Raw genomic sequence first — 24,895 nt, 5'->3', positions numbered from 1 at the left:
CGACAATATTCCAAGTTTTCTAGAATTGAGTGAAAAGTTTGTTTATTATTTAATTTTAATTTCGCTCACTAAAAACTACTATTTCTTAACATCCACTGTGGCTCGTGTTTCGTTATCTTCTGCATGATACCGTATTTGAAGCATTGTCGTGAGCGTTTCATCAGCTTCAGCCCATTCAGGTATCAGAACTCGTGAGTTTTTGGCCAAACACTCGATCACTGTTCTTCCCCACCCACCCTACTCAACTGATCTCGATCCTTATGACTTATCCTTGTTCCCCAAACTCAAAGAACCTTTGAATTGAAGAAGATTTGAGATTGTTCCCGAGATTAAGGCAAACGAGCTGATGTACATCACAATAAAGCGATTCAGGACTGAAATAAGCGTGTGCGTCGGAAAGGTGAATACTTTGAAGGGCACCCAGTTATGTACTACTACTACTACTACCATCACGCCGTTTCCCCGCATGGGTAGGCAGAGGGGATAGAAAGCCACACTTTTCTGTCCTGACATACACTCTTCGCCTCCTTCACATCCATACATCTAGTCATACATGCCCTCCAATTACGCAGACTTTTGACACCACCAGATTTTAGGTTCTGATTGATCTGATCGTGCTTCTTTTCGGTCTTTTTCGTCTTTTTCGGTCGTCCTCGTTCTGTTTTCCCTCTCACATTCGCCACATATATTTTCTTAGTCATTCTCTCGTTATCCATTCACTCCACATTTCCATACCGCCGTAAAGAACTCTTCCTTATCTTTTCAATTATTCCTCGTTCAGCCTTACATTCCTTTCTTACATCTTCGTTTTTAATTCTGTCATACAATGATTTTAAACACATTCGTCTGAGGGAGCGCATTTCAACAGCGTTCACTCTGCTTTCATCCTTCCTTTGCCAGTTCCATGTTTCCCAGTTATGTAACATCTAAATAAAAGACATTTTGTTTTATTATGTCAGTCTAAGTAGAAATTCCTATCAGTCTACGTTTAAAATGTTAGTTCCTCTTATTCTTTTTCCTCTTTATTAAGAACTTTATCCTGTCACTCTCCTGTCCGCACCTGTGAGGTGGAAGACCAGCTATCTCGCCATCGTTTAGGTAGTCTTCCTGGGGGTGTGCTACCTCTTATGCTGCTGTCCGCTGCTATCCTCACCACTCAATTCGAACTCGCTCTTCCCAATGTTAGATCGATTCATTTAAATTTTTGTTATGTAATAAAATTCTAAGCATAAAACTTGTCCCTAAGCTATACTAAGCAAGTTAACCCTTTACTTTACTTTTCATGTGATTCCCACTTTTTCGCCCATGTGGGTAGCACAGCAAAATAAAATCGAATTACTGTCATTTTGTTTTTTTTCTTTAATCTTAACTTTTCACAACAACAATGCGCTTTTAGCTGTCGCGGACCAGTTTTTCCGTTCCAGGCTGTCGTTTGGAGACCCTTACTTTAACCGTTATAGTGCCGACGAGCGCGATCGCGCTCGTGTCTATACAAGCTAAAAGAGCCACGAGCGCGATAGAGCTCGCGAAATCAGTTGCTGTTAAGCGCGGTGAGGAAGGTGACTTGCACGCATCATTATTTTTTAAATATCTACATAATAAACAAGGTTAAAATTATTATATCATTACTAAATACAATATAATAAGTCCATTAAAAATTTTTAACACAAAATGTCGGAATACGAAAAAAGTAAAAGTGATCATTTTTAACATGTAAGCGATACGGCAAATGTAACTGTCACAAAAAGAAAAGAGATTACGAATCTATAAAAAATAAATCATCAACGGTACACATGTATTATTAGTTTATGGATGGAGTAGATGGGAGTGAGAAAATGCTATAAACCTATTTGGATGTACGAAAAACTTAAAAATTTTGGAAAAAGGTTGTGTTCAATGCATTTGTTCACAATATATATTTCCATAATTTTATTTTCAACTTACATACTATCCATATACGAGCTTTTTTAAGAAAACATCGAAAGCATTTTTAAAATTGGGTAGTTTTTGGAAGAGATATATTTTTTTCGAAATAAGTGTAAATGACATCATAAACAAAAGTTTTCTTTGGTAATTTTAATTATATATTTAGAAAAACAATGGCACTTAAAGGGTTAATATATTCGTGCACCAAATAGTCGGGCAGAGCGGGAAGCTTCAGAGCTATTCGGGTCTCTGAATGCAAACATTATTAGTGCAAGTTGTCCATTGTGTGAAGTTACACCGTGTTCCGTATTACCCCGTTTCACTCTACTAACTACGACGGTAATAGACCCACCGACCAGTCCATACATCTAGACCATCTCGGCTCTTTGACTCTTAAGGCCCAGAATTCGTTAAGTCGCAACTTAATTTTCTCTAAATCCAGTTCACATCTCATGTAAGTGAATTTTTCTCTTAAAAATTCGTTTCCGTATTGAATAAATAAGTTTTTTCCTCGAAATAATCACATGGTTTTGACAAGAAAACAGTTATTGAATATTCATGTCACTATTTTTGTAAAAAAAAACACAGTATTGAGTAGTTAAGCTAAGTTCTTCTAACCCTTGTGCGCATCCAATGGTGCATATGACACCGCGTCGTATCGATACATTGTTATCTACATTGCTACTTACATGAAGGAATGGTGATCACTCTTGCGCTTTAGGGACCAGTCCAGGAGAATATCAAATAAATATTGACCGCTCCCTAGGTGGAGCATATGGAGTCCAAAAACTGTCTCCAGGCTTTCCTGTCGGCTGCCAGCTCCCTTGCATCCTTTCAAGTCAGATCCGTTTCCTGAAGCTCTGACGAGAACTGCCGACGAATTATCAGCAGTGGTTGTCCTGGGCGGACCTGATGCCTTGTAAAAGAGGCGAGCTTGATTAAGGCTCTCAGGAGGCATGCGGAGTACACGGCCAAGTGAACTGAATCACATTTTCTTGCCGACAGTTGTAACCAAGATTTGCCCAAGATTAGGGTGTAAAATCAGTCTATATTTATTTTAACCCCCCCCCCCCTCTGGATTCGAATCCGGGACTTCACGCACGGTAGCTAAACACGGCGGACAAACTAAGCCACGTTACCCCGTATAAATAAGTCTTCCCTCTGGATAAATTGACTTGAAACCTCGCGTGTGTATATGTAACATACGTGTATATTTTAAGTTCTGGTGTAGATATCATAACTTTACAAAATGGAGTCATAACAGAGCATAATAAATTGAACGACTTCATATCAAGTTGTTGCTGTTCGCTTTATTTTTACTGCTTCCAACTACATGTGTGAATTTATACCACATAATAAAAAAAAAGATATGTTACATGCGTACTCTTGTCTATGAACCATGTTTTTATGAAGTCATTAAGGGCATGCATATCGTCAACCTCACAAAGTTTATTTACACTGCTTTTTTTATGAAGATGCTGCAGGAGAGACGAAACATTACGTATAATGAAATGTAGAGTCAATACATGCCTAAAGCGTGTCGATTTCAACCTGGCATTTGCCAATAAAATGCCAGGTTGTGAGCCCTCAAGTTTATATCATCCCTTCATACAAATATATATATATATATATATATATATATATATATATATATATATATATATATATATATATATATATATATATATATATATATATATATATATATATATATATATATATATATATATATATATATATATATATATATATATATATATATATATATATATATATATATATATATATATATATATATATATATATATATATATATATATATATATATATATATATATATATATATATATATATATATATATATATATATATATATATATATATATATATATATATATATATATATTTATACATATATATATATATATATATATATATATATATATATATATATAGGGTCCGCCAAATAACTTTTTTTTTTTGAAAAACGGGCGCAAAACATCGAGTGTAGCTTCGGCTGTGTGGCACGTAGCGCCGTCCTGTTGAAACCAAATGTTGCCAATATCCTCTTCTTTAATTTTTGTGAACAAAAATCCGTTCAAATTGTTGAGAACGACGGTGAATTGATGTTGATGGCGCTTCACGCACACTTTCTGCCACAACATCGATATTCTCGGATGTACGCACTGTTTTTGGCTTTTCACGCTTTGGTTTATCGATGAGGATGCCAGTTTCTTTCACTTTTTTCACAAGATAACGAACATACGGAGCTGACGGTGCTTCTCTTCTTCCAAAAACCGTACGCAATTTTCGCACACATTCTGCAACATTACCATGATTTTCAAAGTAATGTCGCAATATTTCCCAGCGTTGTTCAAGCGTATACACATAACCATATTCGCTTAGCGGAAGGATAAAACTAATTATCTGTCAAATCAGACATGAGCTAAGTGTTACCATTCACGAAATAAACACTAGTTGAAAAAAAAAACTTTAGATGGCGGACCCTTTATATATATATTTATATATATATATTTATATATATATATATATATATTTATATGTATATATGTATATTTATATATATATATATATATATATATATATATATATTTGTATATTTGTCCGCTTCCGTAGTGTAATGGTCAGCACGCTCGGCTACCGTTCTGGAGGTCCCGGGTTCGATTCCCAAGGGGGGTAAAATAAATATAAGTGATTTTTTCACTGTCATATTTATTCAATATTACCCTGGACTGGTACCTGAAGCGGAGGCCTGATCACCTTTCCTTCATGTGTAAACGATCAAGATAACACTGCGTTTATATGACGCAGTGCCCTATGCACCATTGGGGTGCGGATAAGGGTTTTATTATTATTATTATATATATGTATATGTATATTTATATATATATTTGTATATTTGTCCGCCTCCGTAGTGTAATGGTCAACACGCTCGGCAACACGATAAGGGTTTTATTATTATTATTATATATATGTATATGTATATTTATATATATATTTGTATATTTGTCCGCCTCCGTAGTGTAATGGTCAGCACGCTCGGCTACCGTTCTGGAGGTCCCGGGTTCGATTCCCAAAGGGGGTAAAATAAATATTAGTGATTTATTCACTGTAATATTTATTCAATACTACCATGGACTGGTACCTGAAGCGCAGGCCTGATCACCTTTCCTTCATGTGTAAACGATTAAGATAACACTGCGTTTATATGACACAGTGCCCTATGCATCATTGGGGTGCGGATAAGGATTATTCTTCTATCTTCTATAACGTTTAATTATTCAAACAAACATACAAATGTTATCAGTAAGGCGTGCTAACACTACTAAAATATACATATATGAATTTCTCTCCATCGCACGTTCTCAAAGGTACCCGCTGAAATCTGAAAATCCCTCAGCTCTTCATTATCCCCGAAACACTAACTGAATTCCTGAAATAATGAAACATACCGTAATGTACTGTTCTATAGTGTAGATATGCACATATAAGTTGTGTACACTACACAGCATCTAGACGAGGTCAATTTAGTGTTAGATTAGAACAGAGATTTCTAAAGTTAAAAAGTTTTGTTGAATGATATCTTTAAGATAAATAAATATATCGTAGTCGTACAGGAGAAAGTGACCAACTACCAAAACGAAAAATGTTCAGGAAGGCCATTTAAGGCACTTTTGCTTGGCAAGAAAATAAACACCAATGCAGTTAGTCATTTTTAACAAGTCAATATATTATACTTCCAAGTTTAAAATCCTTTGGGATTTTTTCAGGGCAATATTGAGCTAGTAAGATATGAAATAGTCAATGATCACGTTTTTGTAAAACAATGCACTTGGTCACTTTCTCCTGTATGACTACGATATATTAACTGGTGAACAAGGCTACGGAGGTTTAAAACATTACACTAACAAACTATGTTACTTCAGAGAGAAAGAGAGAGAGAAAACTTGGCACGATTAGGTATGCCAAATACTTGAAAGCTTTCACGTATGTATGAGCAAATGCATGAACGTGGAAGAGACGAAGAATGTTTGCAAAGACAGAGTAGTGTGGCTTTCTATTCTCTCTGCCTACCCCTGCGGGGAAGCGGCGTGATGGTTAGTTAGTTAGCATTCACTCTCCTTTCTATATCTTTATCAACTTTTCCATTTCTAGAAAACACACTCCCAAAATATACTATATGGTCAAATTATTCAATTAAATTTATTTATTTCAATTAATATATACATTACAAGCTATAAAAAAAATTAATCGTATACATTAAAATACATTAAAATAAAATATATGCAAGAACTATTGCTAAAGGTGTAGAAGAATCCCGCTTCGGAAAACTCCTTCAGACACATGGAACCGATCAATATCCAATGAGATATTGTTCAACAAAGCTTCCTACAGGCATAATCATCGGCAGGTTGGTCCTGTGTATAGGAATGTGAAAAAAACTATGTCCAATATTATAAGCTGCCTAATGAAAATTATGCTTTCAGGCGTCTCCTAGTATGTTAAATAATGTGGTTAGGATCTTGCATATATCTTAATAAAAGGGACATTCTTAAAATTTTGTGAAGAATGTTATAAGCAATATGTAGTTAACTTTTTGAGTGTGTCCAAATACTTGTTCGCGAATCTGGATTATCTCCAATTACATTAGTTATTTTTCATATTGTTTTTATAAATCTCATCAAATATGAAGAAGAATATGGAAATTAGAACATTTACGGGGCTGACGACCGTCATAGGCTGGTTTAAGTGATCACTCTACACACGTGTAATATTCACCAAATAAATGTCCAGACTTCCATATTCTTCTTCATCTTTGATGAGATGTCAAAAACTAATATACTACTACTACTACTACTACTACTACTATAACCATCACGCCGTTTCCCCGCAGGGGTAGGTAGAAAGAATGGAACGCCACACTCTTCTGTCCTGACATACACTCCTCGCCTCCTTCACATCCATACATCTAGTCATACATACATGCCCTCCAATCACGCAGACTTTTGACACCACCAGATTTTAGGTTCTGATTGATCTGATCGTGCCAAGTATTTTTCGGTCGTCCTCGTTCTGTTTTCCCGCTCTATATATTAATGATGCATTATTGAATAATTAATGATGCAGTTTTGAATAATTGATGGACATTTGGGTGGTTGTAGAAGCAATGTTTCGGTCACTATTCTCTCCCAATTAGGGGTCGATGATTGATTCCGGCCGCTGGAATTAATGATTGCGTGTTTAGTTCCGTTTTGTGTTCCCAAACTACCCTTGCGGCCGATCCTCGGGGTAGTTTATATCTAATGCCGCTCTAATGTCCAGGTTATAATTACAGCTGAACAAATTCACAGCAAATACTATTAGCATGTTGACATCTCAACATGGATTACGAAGAATATGAAAATTCATTATAAAAAAAAAATTAAATACTTAGTCTTCTTCTCTGGTTTCAATCCTGGGATTGGTCTGCAGCAATTTCCTCTGTTCTTCTCATCTATTCTTCCCTGTCTTGTGCGACTCTTTTGAAATGTGCATATGATGAGCAGCGCACGTCCTAGTCTCAGCACAGGTCCTCCAGGTACTCTGGGCGTGGGCGTTCCCTAGAGTTTGTCACCTCGGTCATACCCTCCATTATGGCATGCAAGAGACCTTCTTGACGTTTTACATGGCTGATCCATCTTGCACGCCTTTTGGACGAGGTCCTGAGCAGGTGCCTTTCTCCTTTGATTCTTTTTTATTTATTTATTTATTGAACGGCTGAAGCCTTTAAGGTAATACATATAATACACATATACAGTATCTAATATGAAAATAAAAACACACTAATGAATATACTAATAGAGAAACAAAAAGTCTTATAACATAAAATCATAATAAAATAACAAAAAGTAAGCACTGGTAAATACACGTCTCCTTCAAACACTATCGGCGAGCAGCAAGAGAGGGTGAAACACAACGTTTAAATTTATCCATTATAACATGGAGAAGAAATGCTGAGAAAGTACAGATTTCAAGGAGGATAACAATATATTAAATAAATGTATACTTTCAAAAGCATTGGCTAACATGTGAAGCCGTGGAATCGGAGAGAACATGGCATTCTCGAAGAACTTCCTCATTCGTGATGTGGTCTCTCCAGGAAATTCTAAAGTAGTATAAACCACTTAATGAGTTTTATTTTTATTATATGTGACTAGTTTCGATAACTTATAGATGTTTTCATCTACAGGTGAAAATTAAAACTAACGAGCAAAAATATTTAGAGGTACCTATGTACAGAGGTTGATAGGGTAATAAATATAGAGAAGGGGGGAGGGGGGTTAAGGAACAATTTTTTTTTGTAAAAGGAAACATATATAATAATGGTGACGTATTTGGAAACAGTATATTATTAATTAACGTTTTATCTGAATTTATATTTTTATGTATTTCTAAATTTTCTAAATTATTCATGACTAGACCTTTATTTATAACAGTGTATTAAGAATAATAAAAATAGAATTTCATTAATTAGATTTAAGTTTTGTACTGACATTTTTTGGTGGAACTGCATTTTATAGAATAAAATAACAAACCTGTATTTTTTCCACATGAGTTTTATTTGACCAGCAACCGGATTTCGTCGTAACCGACATCATTAGACTGGTGTGAGGTTAGACAAAATTCTTTGTTATATAAACAACAAGGCAGGAGTTGAAAACCATGATTTTATATAATTTTTCTGACAAAATGAAATACTTAAAACTCATTTTATTTCAATTCATTTTGTCAGAAAAATTATTTAAAAAATATGGTTTTCAATCCCTGCCTTGTTGTGTACATATAACTCTATGTTATATACATATAACATAGAATTGTGTCTACGACTCACATCAGTCTGATGATGTCGGTAACGACGAAACCCGGTTGCTGGCCAAATAAAATTTATGTGGAAAATTACATACTTGGTTGTTATTTAATTGTATTTTATTAATTCATTCGGCAGTCATTTTGTGAAACAATCTCTCCATTTTTAAATAAAGTTTAACTTAGTGAATACCACTATTTCTAAAATCTATTGTGACATGTGTTTCAATTAATTCTGCACGATTCCCAAAAACCGTAATACGAATACGGTGTCACAGTACACGTGTCGAATCGAAACACGTGTCACAATAGATTTTAAGAAATAGTGGTATTTACTAAGTCGTTAGCCCTGTAAATACTCAAACATCCTCTTCATCTATGTTGAGATATCAGTTAATTACTAATTTCTTTCTCCATTTGTACAAAGTTATATGTACGAGTCACAAATTGTTTAATGTTTAAGAATTTGAAAATGTATGATGATACCTGAATGTATGAAGAATGAAAAGAGTCTCAAAGAATTTTAAATAAATGTTTTGTTTACTGTAAGAAGATGTAAATATATATGGGATGTAAATAAAGTGCAAATAATACTTTGTTTGAAATATTATATAAACTAAAGAAATAATAAAATAAAGAAAAAATAAAATAAAAATATATATATCGCTCACTCCTTTCAACAACGTCATTTTATATATCAAAAAACTTGATTTTTCAGGAGATCGTTTTCAATGTTTAAGAATATAGTAAAATGTATTTAAAATAAATATCAAGGCACGTATTAAACTTTTTACTGTGCAACATATCTTTTTAGGTAAAACCTGAATGTTTTTTCTCCATTTGAAAAATATTGAGTTTATTTCAAAATACATTTAAACAATACCTTTTCTTCAAAATGCAAAAACTACACTTTCTGCCCTGTAGCGGGTAAATATTAAGTTTAAAATATGCCGCTTTTGCTGGGATATAGTAAATTTTCTGGGCATTTCGAAAACATGCACAACTGAAAATTGACGATTTTTGATATATGACGTTGTTGAATGGAGTGAGCGATATGTCTTGTCTGCAGTACTGTAAATTTATAAACTTGTGTAATCGATAGTTGAGTGTCTGACGTGGAATATTATTAGCACTTTTCCGTCGCGGGATACCGGAACATTTCCTGTTGCCTGACGTCACCGGAAATGGTTGGGATTTATTTATTACCCCTGCTTACTTCCGAAACAAGCTGCTTAGCAACGGATGTGAGAAGGCTGATTTTGATTTGATTAAGACTAACATAACTACACGTTACTTTCAAATTTCATTATTTGATTCGACACTAATTTTGTGGTAATATCTAACCATTTTTTTTTTAATTTTACTTTTCCTTGGTAAATACCGGTATTTGTGAATTATGTGGAATGCATCGAAACACGTGTCGTAATAGATTATTATTAGTTAGTGGTATTAACCAATCAAAATTTACAAATTGAAACGCAGAATTTCTACAACATTTTGAGGTGTCCAAATACTCGTTCACAAAATCTGGATTATCTCCAATTACAGGAGTTATTTTCGTATAATTTTTTGACATTTCGTATAATTTTTTGATGAGTCAAAGATGAAGAATAATTTGGAAATCTGGGCATTTACGGGTCTGACGACCGTCATAGGCTAAATACGACGGTCGTCAGATCCGTGAATGCGCAGACTTCCATATTCTTCTTCATCTTTAATGAGATTTTAAAAAATAATGTGAAAGTAACTATTATAATTGGAGATAATCCAGATTTTGTGACACACTCAAAATGTTCACTTTTCTTAGTCTTACATCCTTGCAGTCTAGTTCCTTATATCACCATTGAAACATTCATCGCGTTTCGACTGCATTCAGTCTACTTTCATCCATCTTTTTCCAACTCCATGTCTCTCTTCTATATTTTAAGTTGAACTATTTTTTGTAATTGGTGTAATTACTTCTGTCTTTACCGCATTAATCAGGGCACTATAGAGTTTGCAGTGGACCATATTAGTTTTAATTGGGGGAGTATTTTTTGAGTAACAGGAACGGAAAAAGTAATTTTTTAATGGAACGAAATTAAATGGATTTACTTTTTGATACATCAATTAGATGAAAATGAATATGATATGGAAGTCTAGATATTTAAAAGGCTAACGACAGGTCTAAGGCTGGTTTTAAGTGATCACTTTCTTCAAGTATAACATTCACGATTCTACACATGATTGACAACCACACTACTTGAATTTTTGCAACTACTAAATATTTTTAGTAGTTGCAAAAAGTTTACACAGTAAATATTTTTTCAACACAGTTTGATATTACTCGCGCAAGGCGAAACAGCTGTCACAAGAATTAATATATGCTGTTTGATCGCAAATTGTGTTTTGATTTTTATTAAAATAAATAATAAATTATGGAGTTTTCCATGTTTGGTTTTTTACTAACCAGTGCAGTATGAAGGCTGAAGTCGACCATAGCAGTTTTAATTAGTGGATATATTTTTTAAGTAGTAAACATGTTTTAAATTTGATGAAACGAAGCAGAACGTATGTGATATATACGTATGTATATGTTCTTCTATACATAAGTATATATCAACGTCGCCTAGGTCATGCCTTCGATATATATATATATATATATATATATATATATATATATATATATATATATATATATATATATATATATATATATATATATATATATATATATATATATATATATATATATATATATATATATATATATATATATATATATATATATATATATTTATATATATATATAAACTGTATTCAGCTTTTCAAGATTAATCCTGTCTGATCTTTTCACAGCATGCCGCGTTGTGCATACGTTATTGTGGATAATGCATCGTAGTATGGATTTTTCAGTCTGCCCCAGTTTGCTGAAAACTGAAATTCACTGCTGAATTTCCATTCCTGAAATTATTTCGGGAAATTAAATTACCGCGTGGCGCGGGGTGGGCTGGCTGACATTAAACCGCAAAGGAAACATAATTGATTTTGCAATATTTTCATTGTGTCCAATTTTTTTCACAATATGCTGGAATTGCGTGTAAAGATTTTTATTCAAATATGAAAAACCAATTTCAACCACAATTTGATGTTTTTCTTCAGGTGAATATTTTAATGTGTAATTTACCTAAATTACAGTGATGTTAGAGTGATTTATGGGGCGAATGTAGTTGGAAAAAGAAGCAGAGGACGACCGAGGAAAACTTGGCACAATCAGGTGTGTCAAATACTTGAAAGCGGCCGGGTCAGGAGTCGTAATAATCGTCGGGTATGTATGAGGAGATGCATGAATGTAGAAGAGGCAAAGAATGTTTGCAAAGACAGAGTGGTGTGGCGTTCGATTCTCTCTGCCTACTCCTGCGGGGAAGCGGCGTGATGGTTAGTTAGTTAGTTATTGTAGTTAGAGTGATATTTTGTAGTTGAACGTTTTGTACGGTCTATAACGTGATCAAACCAGTCAATGATGGGTCGTAAGCACTGTGAATCCCCAGAGTATCATTTCAATAAACTTCTTCATTTACGTAGATATATCAGTAAAACTCTTGGCAATGTTTTTAATATTATAAATATTTAAATCACTTTGTAATATTTCAAGCATTTACTAAGTGGTCAGTGAGTTTTAATTTTACTACATTTTTTAACAAAAATGTTAGTAACATTAGTATATAAACACTCACCGAGATTTTTATGCCTACCAGTTTCAAGGACATCTTCGTCAGGACAATCACTACAATAGCATGCAAATATTTTGTGTATTTGTAAGTGTGTGAATAGCGCTATGGTAGTGACGGGTAGTATTGTTTGCATGCTGTTGTAGTGATTGCCTTGACTAAGAGACGAGTATGTCTTGAAACCGGTAGACATAAAAATCTCGGTAAGTGGTTATATGGTATACTAATATTACTAGTTTGTCCGCCTCCGTAGTGTAATACTCAGAATGCTCGCCTACCGTTCTAGAGGTCCCGGGTTCTATTCCCAGGGGGGTTTAATAAATATAAGTGATTTTTTCACTCTAATATTTATTCAATATTATACTGGACTGGTACCTGAAGTGCAGGGCTGATCACCTTTCCTTCATGTGTAATCGATCGATATAACACTGCGTTTATATGAAGCAGTGCCCTATGCACCATCGGGGTGCGGTAAGGGATTTATTTATTTTTATTAATATTACTAACATATTTGTAAAAAAACATAAAAGCATTTACTTTGTGGTAAGTCATTTCGTCACTCTGTCATTTTGACAAATACTGTGAATAAAATTTGAATACACTGGTCAAAATTTAAGTTGAACAAAAATTTAAAATCATGTTTTCAAAACGTCTCCAGCATTTTGAATAATTCGGGATGTATATTACTTACATTTCATAAAGCTCTAGTATCGTGAAATATAAAATGATATTTAAAATACATTGGCTACCTTCCATCGTGTTCTTCGAAGTAAATAGCTAGTACTTCGGCGAACTAAAGGAGAAATGTATGAATATTGTATTTTGCGAATATAAATAGATAACATACATACTTATATCTGTAAATCCAATTCAGTTGAATATTCACAGTTCATCCGTTGGGGAAACTTGTCTTTGCTCATCAAAAATGTAGAAGGTTTTCAACGTACCCGATCTGCAAAAAACGTCTTGAGATTCGAAAGCGTTGAAATTCGTATTGACAGCTTTGATATAAACACCGTTTGCTGTTTATCAGGTATATTCTTTAAAAGTTACCATTTTTAAAGGCCTTACAATGTATCAAAAAGGACACAAAATACCGGATACTTCAGTGGAACTTAAGGTCTTTTTTAATGTGAATTGCATTTACTATCGTATTTACCGTGCTTATTATACACAAGGTTTATAGAACATTAAGTGGAATTTTGTTTTTTCTAACTTTGAAAAATGTTTAATTTTAATCTAGGCCAATCAGAAATTTGTGTTGATAAAAAAAATATAAATACATATTTATATAATTAAAGTTAATTATATGTATTTATATATAATAAAACATTGCCAAAAACAGCAACCTTAAATGAGTCATTTCAGTAAGTAAATAAAACCAGCCTTTGACGGTCATAAGCCCTGTAAATGCCCAGTCTTCCATATTTTTCATCTGTGTTGAGATGTCATAAAATAATGTAGTTAATAAAAAAAAATCCTAAATTATTTCAATAATCATATCTCGACAAAATAAATTACATTTTTTTTATTTTTTATAAAAAAAATCCCTTGTTATATTATGTCAGCGATATTGATAAGATCCTCAAGTTGCGAGATGTGTCCGATCATGTTCCATGTCATTTCGTTTTCTAGAATCTCAAAAGGATTATTTTAAAACGTATTTTTATTTTTTTTTAAATTCGATAAACCATATCAATAGCTTGAAATGTCAGTGTCAAATGCTAATGCCACGAGCATCTGGAGTGGAAACGTACCACACATCCGGGCCCGTCTCTCGAGACAGTTCAATTATTGTCACAAAAGTGGAAAAATGGTGCTTACCCTGCGAGTGTATGAACATATCTCTATATTCACAACGTTTTAGGTGTGTACTGAATGCAGTCGATCTCTCTGACGAATGTGCGAGAAAACGAAGCACGATAGATGTCAAATAGTAAAATAAGGAAAGAATGCAAGCCTGAGATAAACATTATCGATGAATTTATATAATAAATGTTAAAATCAATCACAATTTTAAAATCAATCCATTTTTTGAGTCTACAAAACTGTATTTTACTGTTAAAAAACACATCAAAAATAAATTTGTGGCAATTGTTTCGCCTTGTTATGGCATTTTCAAACGAATATCAAATTGAAAATGCCAAAACAAAGCGAAAGAAATTAATTTTTTATTTGTTTAAAAAAAATGGTTTGATTTTAACATTTAACATATAAATTAAAACGAAGTTCTACATATTAAACGCTAAAGCTATAGATAATATTATCAGTAAAATTATGAAAGGTGTGTTAAGATGGTTTGTTCACGTGGAACGAATGAGTGAGAAAAGAACTGTTTAACAAATTTATGAAACGAATGTTGGTCTTGGTGTGATGAATTATTTCATGAATTTTAAAGTGATCAGGTCAGCAGTCCAAATAATTAGCGGATATATTTGAGATGATGAAGATTGAGATGCATGAATGTGGAAGATGCGAAGAATGATTGCAGACAGATTGATATGGCGTTCTATTCTCTCTGCCTACCGCAGGGTAGGTGGCGTGATGGTTAGTTAGATTTGGTAAAATTTATACGCCATCTAGCTGCCGATGTGTTATGAAGGATGATGAAAGCGTTAAAAAAGTAACTCGTGTATTGTATGAAAATTATTTTGTAACCGGTTTACTTATAACAACCGGCACGGCGTTGTCAGATCTAGGCAACGCTTTAATTTAAATACAGAAGGCACTACACTGCCGACAACACGTTACGATTATTATAGCCTTCATCCCTTCGCGCAATAAACTATAGAATGAAGGGAGAGAATTTAAAGGAAATATTTTACTACCGTTTTGATTGCATTAAGCGTCAAGTATTTCGAAAATGATATAAATTTGATGGTTTTCGAGCATGTTAAATAAGAACATAAACCATTTGAATGAAACATTTTTGGAGGGGAGTGATCAACATTAATATTTAAAGTGAACAATTTAGACAGGAGCACTTATAACGTGGTTATAACAGTTATAATAACGCGTTATATATAACGTTGTCATAACGGAACTACAAAATAAACTTTTTTCCAAACTTTTCTCGTACAAATTTTTATTTATGCATGTGGCTTATGGATAATCGTTAATTTTTCATGATTTATATTTTCCTCTTAAATATAATCTAAACTAACAGTAATAAAATTATATTATATTACATATTTAATTAATATAATGAGCGTTTCAAAAAAATATATGGATTATTGTAAAACTAAGTTTAGGTATTTGTATTCATAATTTGATTCGGTAGCCACTTTGTGGCAATATCTATCAATCTTTACTTAATATTTTACTTGATTAATACCACTATTTAGTGGTATTTACCAAGTAAAACATAAAGTCATAAGAGTTCAGGCTTAATGTTTGTTATTATTTTATTGTAAAACCTTTAAATTGTTATTGTATCTATTGTATGTAATGTATAAAATGTAGTAATTAAAAAAAATCTTTATTGTATTAATATGTAAGTATTTTGGCGCAACACAGGTTATGTCCAAAAAGCCGCAATACATATAATCAATAAAAAAATGTTCCTTAAAATAAAATATTTATAAAATAAAATAGATATATACATAATACAGTACGATAAACATATATGTCACGAAAGAGGTTCAATATTCGACTATGAATTGTAATAAAATACATTACTTATTTAAGAATTTTATTAAACAATTATTGCCCAGTGCACAGTTTTACAAAGTGGAAAATGTGTTTAATTCGTTTTTCAGGGAGCATTCGTTTTACACATATGCATGAAAGAAACAAATTAATATCCAACTTTGTATTTTAGAATAATGGTAATGTATCTCTTTTTAGGTTTATGGTGGTTTTGGTCTGCCTGATCTTCAGTGTCCTTTCTACCATCGACCAGTACAGCAATTTTGCCAACGAAACACTTTTCTGGATGGTAAGTTCATTTACGTCTTTCTTTTATAAGAAGTATTTTTGTATGTAGCATGTAGCAACTCATGTAATATTAAACCAAAGTAGCGGCTGGTACGTGAGAATGTAGTCGTATGAAATGAAAAAATTTGGATCTAAAGAAATTTCAAAGTAAGTCATGAAAACCTTAATTTACTAAAGGTGGTATTTTTTTAAATATTTTGGCGAATTTATTTATTAGACTCGGCTATTTCGATTTTTATTGTATTATTTAAATCCGTTATTTTAAATAGATTATATTTCAATTTTGGTATTGATTAAAATCTACGAAATCTGAAGGCATAACATGTGTACGCTTAGATTTTTATGAGTGTTGAGCTGTTTATGAGTGCATGTATATCAGGACAAACGCGTATTGCATTCTATCCTCTTTGTCTACTCCTGCAAAATAACGTTATGAAGTAACTAGTCATTTTACTCGTTTTTAGTTATTCGTTGTTTTATTTTGATGCCGTGATTTCACGTAGATTATTTTCACGGAATTATTTTTGACTGAAAGTCTTTACACCATTCTTAATGTCTTTTTCCTTAAATTATTTTACATCGCCTTATTTTTTTAATGCTATTCTGGAAAGAATATATTTTGACCCTTTGAACGCGTTAAGCAAAAAATAAAAATTGATTGAAAAAATCAAATTTTCCATAAAAAAATAATAATAATGATACCCTTATCCGCACCCCAATGGTGCATAGGGCACTGCGTCATATAAACGCAGTGTTATCTTGATCGTTTACACATGGAGGAAAGGTGATCAGCCCTCCGCTTCAGGTACCAGTCCAGGGTAATATTGAATAAATATGACAGTGAAAAAATCACTTATATTTATTTTACCCCCCTTGGGAATCGAGCCCGGGACCTCCAGAACGGTAGCCGAGTGTGCTGACCATTTCACTACGGAGGCGGACTACTATAAAAAACTACTATAAAAAATAAAGTATTCTAAAAAATTCCTTTTACTTCCTTTAATTTGTTTACTTAAGTCCATGGTTTTTACAAGCCATGGACTATAGTCCATTAACGCGTCCAAAGGGTTAATAAAAAAAACTAAATACTACGGTATTATTTTTCAAAATGTTTTTTGGGTTATTTTATCAGATATGTGTTTAACGGTTTTGCGAAACATAGATATTTATTCAGTTATTATGATTTTGGTATTACGTTATTTAAAGAGTTATTTAAAATCAAATACATATATTACGTTATTTTTACTTGGTTATTTGGATACTGGATATTGATTTGTTACTTATTAGTGTTATTTTGACTGTGATATAAAATTTGGTTAGTTACATTAACACTAATTTTACTCCATTCACTTTTTTATTGAAACTGGTTTAAGAATTGAATATTCCCAATATTATAAATATTTAAAGCATTTACTTTGTGGTTAGTCATTTTTACTTATTTATTTTTTACAAAAATGTTAATAATATTAGTATATAACCAATCACCGAGATTTTAATGTCTACCGGTTTCGAGACGTACCCGTCTCTTCATCAGAACAATCACTACCACAGCATGCAAACAATACCACCCTTCACCACGATAGCACCATTTACACCTTAATGCATGTTGGTCCTCAACTCGACCAAAAATCGCATGTGTCAAACATTTTGTGTAGTTTTGAGTGTGTAAATGGTGCTATGGTGATGAAGGGTGGTATTGTTTGCATGCTGTGGTAGTGATTGTTCTGACGAAGAGACGGGTACGTCTCGAAACCAGTAGACATAAAAATCTCGGTGAGTGGTTTTATACTAATATAATTAATATTTTTGTAAAAAAAAGTAATATGTAATTGAAGTTTTGCTAGATTACTTCGAATGGGATAATGTGATACTCATTTCAATGTTCGTTTTGATGAAGTTATTTTAATTTATGTATTTATTTTAAATCAAACACAGATTTTTTGAGTCTACTAAGTTGTATTTTATTAACAAAAAACACATAAAAAAATTAAATTGTGACAATTGTTTCGCCTTGTTAGGGCATTATCAAACGAATGTGAATATCAAATGGACCGTAGTCCATTTGATCTTCACATTCGTTTGATAATGCCCTAACAAGGCGAAACAATTGTCACAATTTAATTTTTTTATGTGTTTTTTGTTAATAAAATTCAACTTAGTAGACTCAAAAAATCTGTGTTTGATTTAAAATAAATACATAAATTAAAATGGAGTTCTACAAATTAAACGCCAAGTCAATAAATAAAAAAAAATTTAAAAAAATGAAGTTATTTTAACTTGGCTATTATGATTCTATTAAATTTCAATTAAAAAAAACTTACTTACTATCACTCCACTTCCAGTTTTCGGTTATTTTATTGCTGTTATGCATATATGCTCATTTGACGAATCGTTGAATTTGACATTTCAGGAAATTTGTCTGGTAGTGTTCTTCGGAGTGGAGTACCTCGTGAGACTCTGGTCAGCAGGATGCCGCTCCAAGTACATGGGCTGCTGCGGCAGACTGAGGTTTATCCGGAAGCCAATCTGTATCATAGGTATGTTTACCTTCTTCTTCTTATTCTTCTACGCTATTTTGCATGCACGTTTTTCCGGCAATAAAGGTATGCTCATCAGGACACCACGCAGGCGGACGGACCTCTAAACAAACGTACTATAGCCCTTTTCCTCTCCTCTATATTGAGATGTCGAAAACGTGAAAATAACGCATTAGTGGAGAAATCCAGATTTGTGAACTGGGATTTAGACATACCGTAGAACGGGACTACTTAAACTTTGATGTGTTACTTGAGCCCAGTACAAAAAAAGATTTAAATCTGTGTTTGGTCTACAATAATGAACATATCGACATGGTTCATTGTTTCCCTGACAGGTGACACTTATTGTCACGATACTTTGATCAATACCACGATCTAAATATTTTTTTGTACTGGGCTCGAGTAACACATCAAAGTTCAAGTAGCCCCGTTCTACGGTAGGTACCCAAAATGTTGTTATTAAAGTAACTGGTCAAATTATAAGTGTCATAAGAATCAAAACTCGTATTTTTAGGCGTCTCCCAGTGTATAAAATAATCCGATAATGATACATTAGATACTTTTGATTAGATACGATACTTAGATACATTTTGAGGACTATGGTTTTCAATCACGAGTAGAATGGTTATTAAATGTTGCACGTGTATAAAGTGGCTTAAACCAGCCTATAAATTGTATAAAGGCCTAAAAAAGCATTTAAAAAAACTACATAGTTTGAGAACCTGTGATTTTGATAAAGGTGCAACATAATAAAGATGTGGATAGTCTGATGATATCTATTACGACGAAAATCGGTAGCTGGTCAAATAAAATTGTGGGAAAAAACTATATATTATACAAAATACTGTTCCAACAAGAAATGTCAGTACAAAACTTAATCTAATAAAGACATATCGCTCACTCCTTTCAACAACGTCATGAATAAAAAAAACCGTCAATTTTCAGTTATTGGAATGCCCAGAAAATGTACTATATCCCAGCAAAATCGGCATATTTTAACTTAATATTTATGCGCTACAGGGCAGAAAGTATTGTTTTTGCATTTTGAAGAAAATGTATTGTTTAATTATTTAAAATAAACTTAATATTTTTCAAATGGAGAAAAAAGGTTTTACGTAAAAAGGTCAATAAGTGGCTTGATATTTATTTTTAATGTATTTTATAATATTCTAAAACTTTAAAAAAGATATCCTGAAAAATCAAGTTTTATTTATTTATTTATGACGTTGTTGAAAGGAGTGAGCGATATGTCTTTTAATATAATATTATTTTAATCATATTGGTAACTGTGTTGAAAGTCCGACCATTTGGCAAGAGTTATTCCAGAGCTTTTGGCAAAGTTCTTCATTTCGAGATATTGAACTTGAAGTCACCCGTTCGCAATCACTGCAAAACAGAATATAACACCAATGTTAGAATATTATCAGCACCATTTAAAAATATATATACTTAGCACATTGACGTCATGAGGCTTTTTGTGAAGATATAGAAGAAGAAAAAAGAATAAGAAAAATCTAATACAGTGGAGTATGGATCAGAGCATGGATATAAGCGAGACGGCTTTTAAGAGAAAATTTTCAAGTAACGTAATGTCCATGTTAAATAAAAAGTCAAATTTAGTAAAAATGTTATTACGGGAAAGTTTTTTTTATTTATTAAAAATAAAAATAGTAATGTCTTTATTATGCAAATTGATAATTAAATTTCATAATTTTTTCATAGGCCTTAGCGGCCCGTTATTTATTTATTTTATTTATTTTATTTTATTTATTTTATTTTATTTGGGATTTTTACAGCCAAAACAATATATTATACAATATTAATTAACCAAACTATGGCCAATTAAAAAAATCCTCCGATAATGCTATTCTTATGTTGGTTGGGGTGAGTGTGTGTGTGTGTGTGTGTGTGTGTGTGTGTGTGTGTGTGTGTGTAGTACCTATTCCATATAAAAAAAAATGGAGTCAAGTTGTATTAGAATAACAAACCCAGAAATTCTGACTCAAGAGTCAGCGATGCTAACCATTGGGACTACAGCCCGACTTTATGAGGTGTAAAAAAATAAAGGTGATTTTTTTGTGTTTTTAAAGACCCCATTAAATAAACTATAGCAAGTGAAACGATATGATATTCAATCAATATTTCTTTACATATCAAATGTTAAAATCAAATACTGATTTTTTATGTCTAGCTTGTATTTTATTGTTAAAAAACACATAAAAAATCATTTTTGTGACAATTGTTTCGCTTAGTTTTTTGAACGAATGATTTTTCGAACGAATGTCAAAACTAGGCGAAACAATTGGCACAAAATTAATTTTTATGTGTTTTTTAACAATAAAACATATTTCGTTTATAAAATAAAATGGAGTTCTACGAATTAAACATCAAATCCATAAATAATATATTTTTTGCCTATACTAGTGTCCATAAAATCAATCATATTGTACCTGTATAATAGAATCAATCTTACTGTACTTGTAGTATCTATCAAACCAATCTGAATGTACTTGTGGTATCAATATTACTATACCTGTAGTAAAATCCGGATTCCTCGGAGCATTTCTCATCAACCGAACAGTAAACTATCGTCTGAGCGCCAGACTCCGCCGACTTGAAGAACAATCCTAGTACGCTGTTCCACACCCATTTTGCTCCGTAGAACATCGAGTCCAGGTTCCTCCCGATACTCGTCTTCACAAGCCCCGGATGGAGACTGTATACGTTGACGTTCTGAATCCCGTGAACCTGGAAAAACAGTATTGTCAGGAATTACGCTTGGGGGATTTTATTTGATATACCTATGTATATAGAAAATGAAGTAGTCAAAGATGGTTGAATAATTTATTTATTTAAACTTCATGTACAGAAAATAAATAAGTACATTGGCGGGCTTATTGCTAAAAAGCTATATCTTCCAACCAACGAAAAACAAAGTAGTGATATTGATCAAAAACGTTTGATACCATATATAGCTGTTTGCAATCGGATGGTAGATAGTACTCGAAAATTAAAAAAAATATATTTCAAATTGATGATAATACGGAAGGCAAAGAAAAAAAGCAGTTTAGGGAAGGAGGTAGAGGGGAAAACTAAGGGAAGAGGTTTGATGGATAGTAAAGATTCTAATGATAAATAGTAATGTCGCAGATGCTTAAATAATTCATTACAGTAATTATCTATCTCAATATCAGCGTCTCAAAATTCACTTCATCCTGACCTATCTTTTTCCTGGTAATATCCCTAAATAGGATGGAATCCTTCTTCTGTTAAAATAATGTTCTACCCTATCATTTACAGTAAAATCGGGATGCAATTTTGTTTCACGTTTTCAAATAATTACGCAATTGAGTTTTTTTTTTTAAATTGCAAGAGAAGGTCTGTCAAGAAGCCTAGATGCTTCTGTATCAGATCTGGAAATGCGGTGGGACAGCTTTCAATGCTTTTCATCAGTGTTGGCTCACTATGTGGACCAAATAGCTACTAGAAGATATCTCTAAGCCACTCGATCTCGTGCCATTTCTTTTACTTCCTACCAAGTCAGTCTTACTCCCGGATTTGATACAGATGCATCTAGGCTTCCTGACAGACTTCTCTTGCAAAGCATTTAAAAAAAAATAAGTTGCGAAAATTATAGAAAATTTGAAACAAACTTGTAACCCGATTGTAAATTCACATTTAATGGCTTTATTGTCCCTGTGACTCCCAATCTAAAAAAAATCTAGTTTTTATAACCACCACCAAGTTTCTAGAAGTACTCCAGTGTAGGCAGTAAAGCAGATTAGTTTCAGTTAGTCCATCTTCTCCTTTTAAGGATATAATAATACTCACTCGTAATCTCGAAGACAACTCTTTCGTGAACATCACCAAGGCCAGTTTACTCTGCCCATATGATGACAATGCAGTGTACCATCCAAACGTCTTATTGAAATCGAAGTCATCCATGTTTCTTCTGCCAACTGTAAAAAAAAACAAAATTGCTATATTCTCTTACCATTTGTTGACAATTACCAGAATCTATCCCACTTAGAAGCTGATAGTAATGAAAAAATTATAAGATTTTTTACTAATTATTTATTTATAATTTATATTTGAAGCACTAACTTTGTGATTTTACATTTTATAATTAAAATGTAACTTTGTTTTAATTTATTATTTAATTTATACTGATTTTAAAACGAAGTTACGTTTAAATTCAATTTTAATTATTTATTTATTTATTTATTTATTGAACGGCTAATGTCTTTAACATGATACATGTATACAGTATCTAATATAAAATACACTTTTAAATACACTATTAGAGAAACAAAAAATCTTATAACATAAAATAATAATAAAATAACAAATAGGAAGCACTGGTTAATACACGTCTCCTTCTCACACTATCAGCGAGCAGCGTTTTATTATTTATTATATCAAGTCTAGTCCAGTACCTGATATAATAAAAAATAAATTAATGACAATTAATGCTATTTATACTAGTTTTTGAACTTTATTGATTTGAATTTTACTAAATAGTAATGATTTTTACAGACATGCGTTACGAGCCGAGGCTAAACATACAAAAATAAATAATTTATTTATAAATAAAAATACGAGGTTAAAGATACATTGTATGTTTAACCTCGGCTCGTAACGCATGTCTGTATTGAAAACTATAGTACATGTTGGTCTTCGAGTCGACCAAAAATCACATGTGTTAGAAATTTTGTGTAGTTTTTTAATTTTGTAAATGGTGCTACGGTGGTGAAGGGTAGTATTGTTTGCATGCTGTGTTAGTGATTGTCCTGACGAAGAGACGGGTACGTCTCGAAACCGGTAGACATAAAAATCTCGGTGAGTGGTTATATACTAATATTATTAACATTTTTGTAAAAAAATAAATGAGTAAAAATGACTAACCACAAAGTAAATGCTTTAAATATTAATCATATTTAGAACATAATATTCCAATTTAAAAATGCTTACCGCGATGCAGAATTGACGAGACATTCACAATTCTTGCCGCTTTGGATTTCTGCAGCAAAGGAAGCAGTAGCATCGTCAGAAGGAAATGTCCCAAGTAGTTGGTGCAGAACGTTTTATCATATCCCTCTTCAGTCAGATCGTTGACTCCTGCTACACCAGCGTTGTTCACGAGGATGTCAAGTTTGCTTTCCGTTTCCAAGATTTTTTCAGCGCAGCTTCTTACAGACTTCAAGGAACTTAGATCAACTTGGACAATTGATAGTTTGCCTACATTTCTATCGTTCTTGCACATTGATTCGATCTCTTCTGCGACTGTTTTAGCCTTTGAAATGTCTCGGCAAGCCATGAAAACGCTCGCTCCTACATAAACAAAAAGAAAACTATGTTAGTGAAAACAAAGAGTAACTTTGGTATTTTTATTAAAACTGTTTTTCGGACTTTTTTTTAATTTATAATTTAAATTATAGACAAATAACTCACTCCTTTCAAGAACGTCACAAAACAAAAATCGTCAATTTTTAGTAGTGCATGTTTTCGGAATGCCCATAAAATGTACTATATCCCAGCAAAAGAAGCATATTTTTGACTTAATATTTACCCGCTACAGGGCAGAAAATATTGTTTTTGCATTTTGAATAAAAGGTATTGTTTAATATTTTTTTTAAATAAACTAAATATTTTTCAAATGGAAAAAAAACAGTGAGGTTTTACCTAAAAAGATCTGTTGCACAGTAAAAAGTTCAATAAATGGCTTAATATTTATTTTCAATACATTGTGTTATATTTTTAAACTTTAAAAACGATCTTCTGAAAAATCAATTTTTTTGATTTACGACGTTCTTGAAAGGAGTGAGAGAAATGTCAGAAAGTATAAATATTATGAGTACAAGCATGAGAAAGTCATTAAGATACGTATTACCGTAGCGTAGTGTATAGATGCTCGACTGT

At 32.5% G+C, this 24,895-nt stretch overlaps 2 protein-coding genes across 2 annotated transcripts in view; one reads left to right on the top strand and one right to left on the bottom strand.

Annotated features, from left to right (window-relative positions):
- The first annotated feature begins 18,668 nt into the window (after positions 1-18,668).
- LOC148301038 (potassium voltage-gated channel subfamily KQT member 1-like) overlaps positions 18,669-24,895 on the top strand; it is a 33,575-nt gene continuing 27,348 nt past the window's right edge. Inside the window, exon 1 of the mRNA XM_088273895.1 lies at positions 18,669-18,976. Coding sequence (XP_088130021.1) covers positions 18,805-18,976 — 172 coding nt within the window. The 5' untranslated portion in view covers positions 18,669-18,804. The remainder of the gene's footprint in view (positions 18,977-24,895) is intronic.
- Positions 20,098-24,293, bottom strand: LOC148301039 (retinol dehydrogenase 12-like). The gene is made up of 4 exons (XM_088273900.1): positions 23,948-24,293; positions 22,808-22,935; positions 21,510-21,724; positions 20,098-20,362 (listed from the first exon to the last, which is right to left on the bottom strand). The coding sequence occupies exons 1-4, from the start codon at positions 24,291-24,293 to the stop codon at positions 20,251-20,253; spliced, it is 801 nt and encodes a 266-aa protein (XP_088130026.1). The 3' UTR covers positions 20,098-20,250.

The sequence above is a fragment of the Brachycentrus maculatus genome, unplaced genomic scaffold (genome assembly GCF_059751285.1).
Source record: "Brachycentrus maculatus isolate JH-2025_06_01 unplaced genomic scaffold, ASM5975128v1 h1tg000619l, whole genome shotgun sequence".
Taxonomy (NCBI): domain Eukaryota; kingdom Metazoa; phylum Arthropoda; class Insecta; order Trichoptera; family Brachycentridae; genus Brachycentrus; species Brachycentrus maculatus.
This window is presented reverse-complemented; position numbering and strand designations above follow the sequence as displayed.

What these genes read in the sequence shown, in the direction of transcription:
- LOC148301039 (XM_088273900.1), bottom strand. Translation starts at nt 24,293, where the DNA reads ATGGCTTGCCGAGACATTTCAAAGGCTAAAACAGTCGCAGAAGAGATC. An exon ending in AGTTGTCTTCGAGATTACGA is followed by an intron (nt 21,725 to 22,807) that starts GTGAGTATTATT and finishes CTGTTTTTCCAG; the next exon opens with GTTCACGGGATTCAGAACGT. An exon ending in GAATCCGGATTTTACTACAG is followed by an intron (nt 20,363 to 21,509) that starts GTATAGTAATAT and finishes TCTGTTTTGCAG; the next exon opens with TGATTGCGAACGGGTGACTT.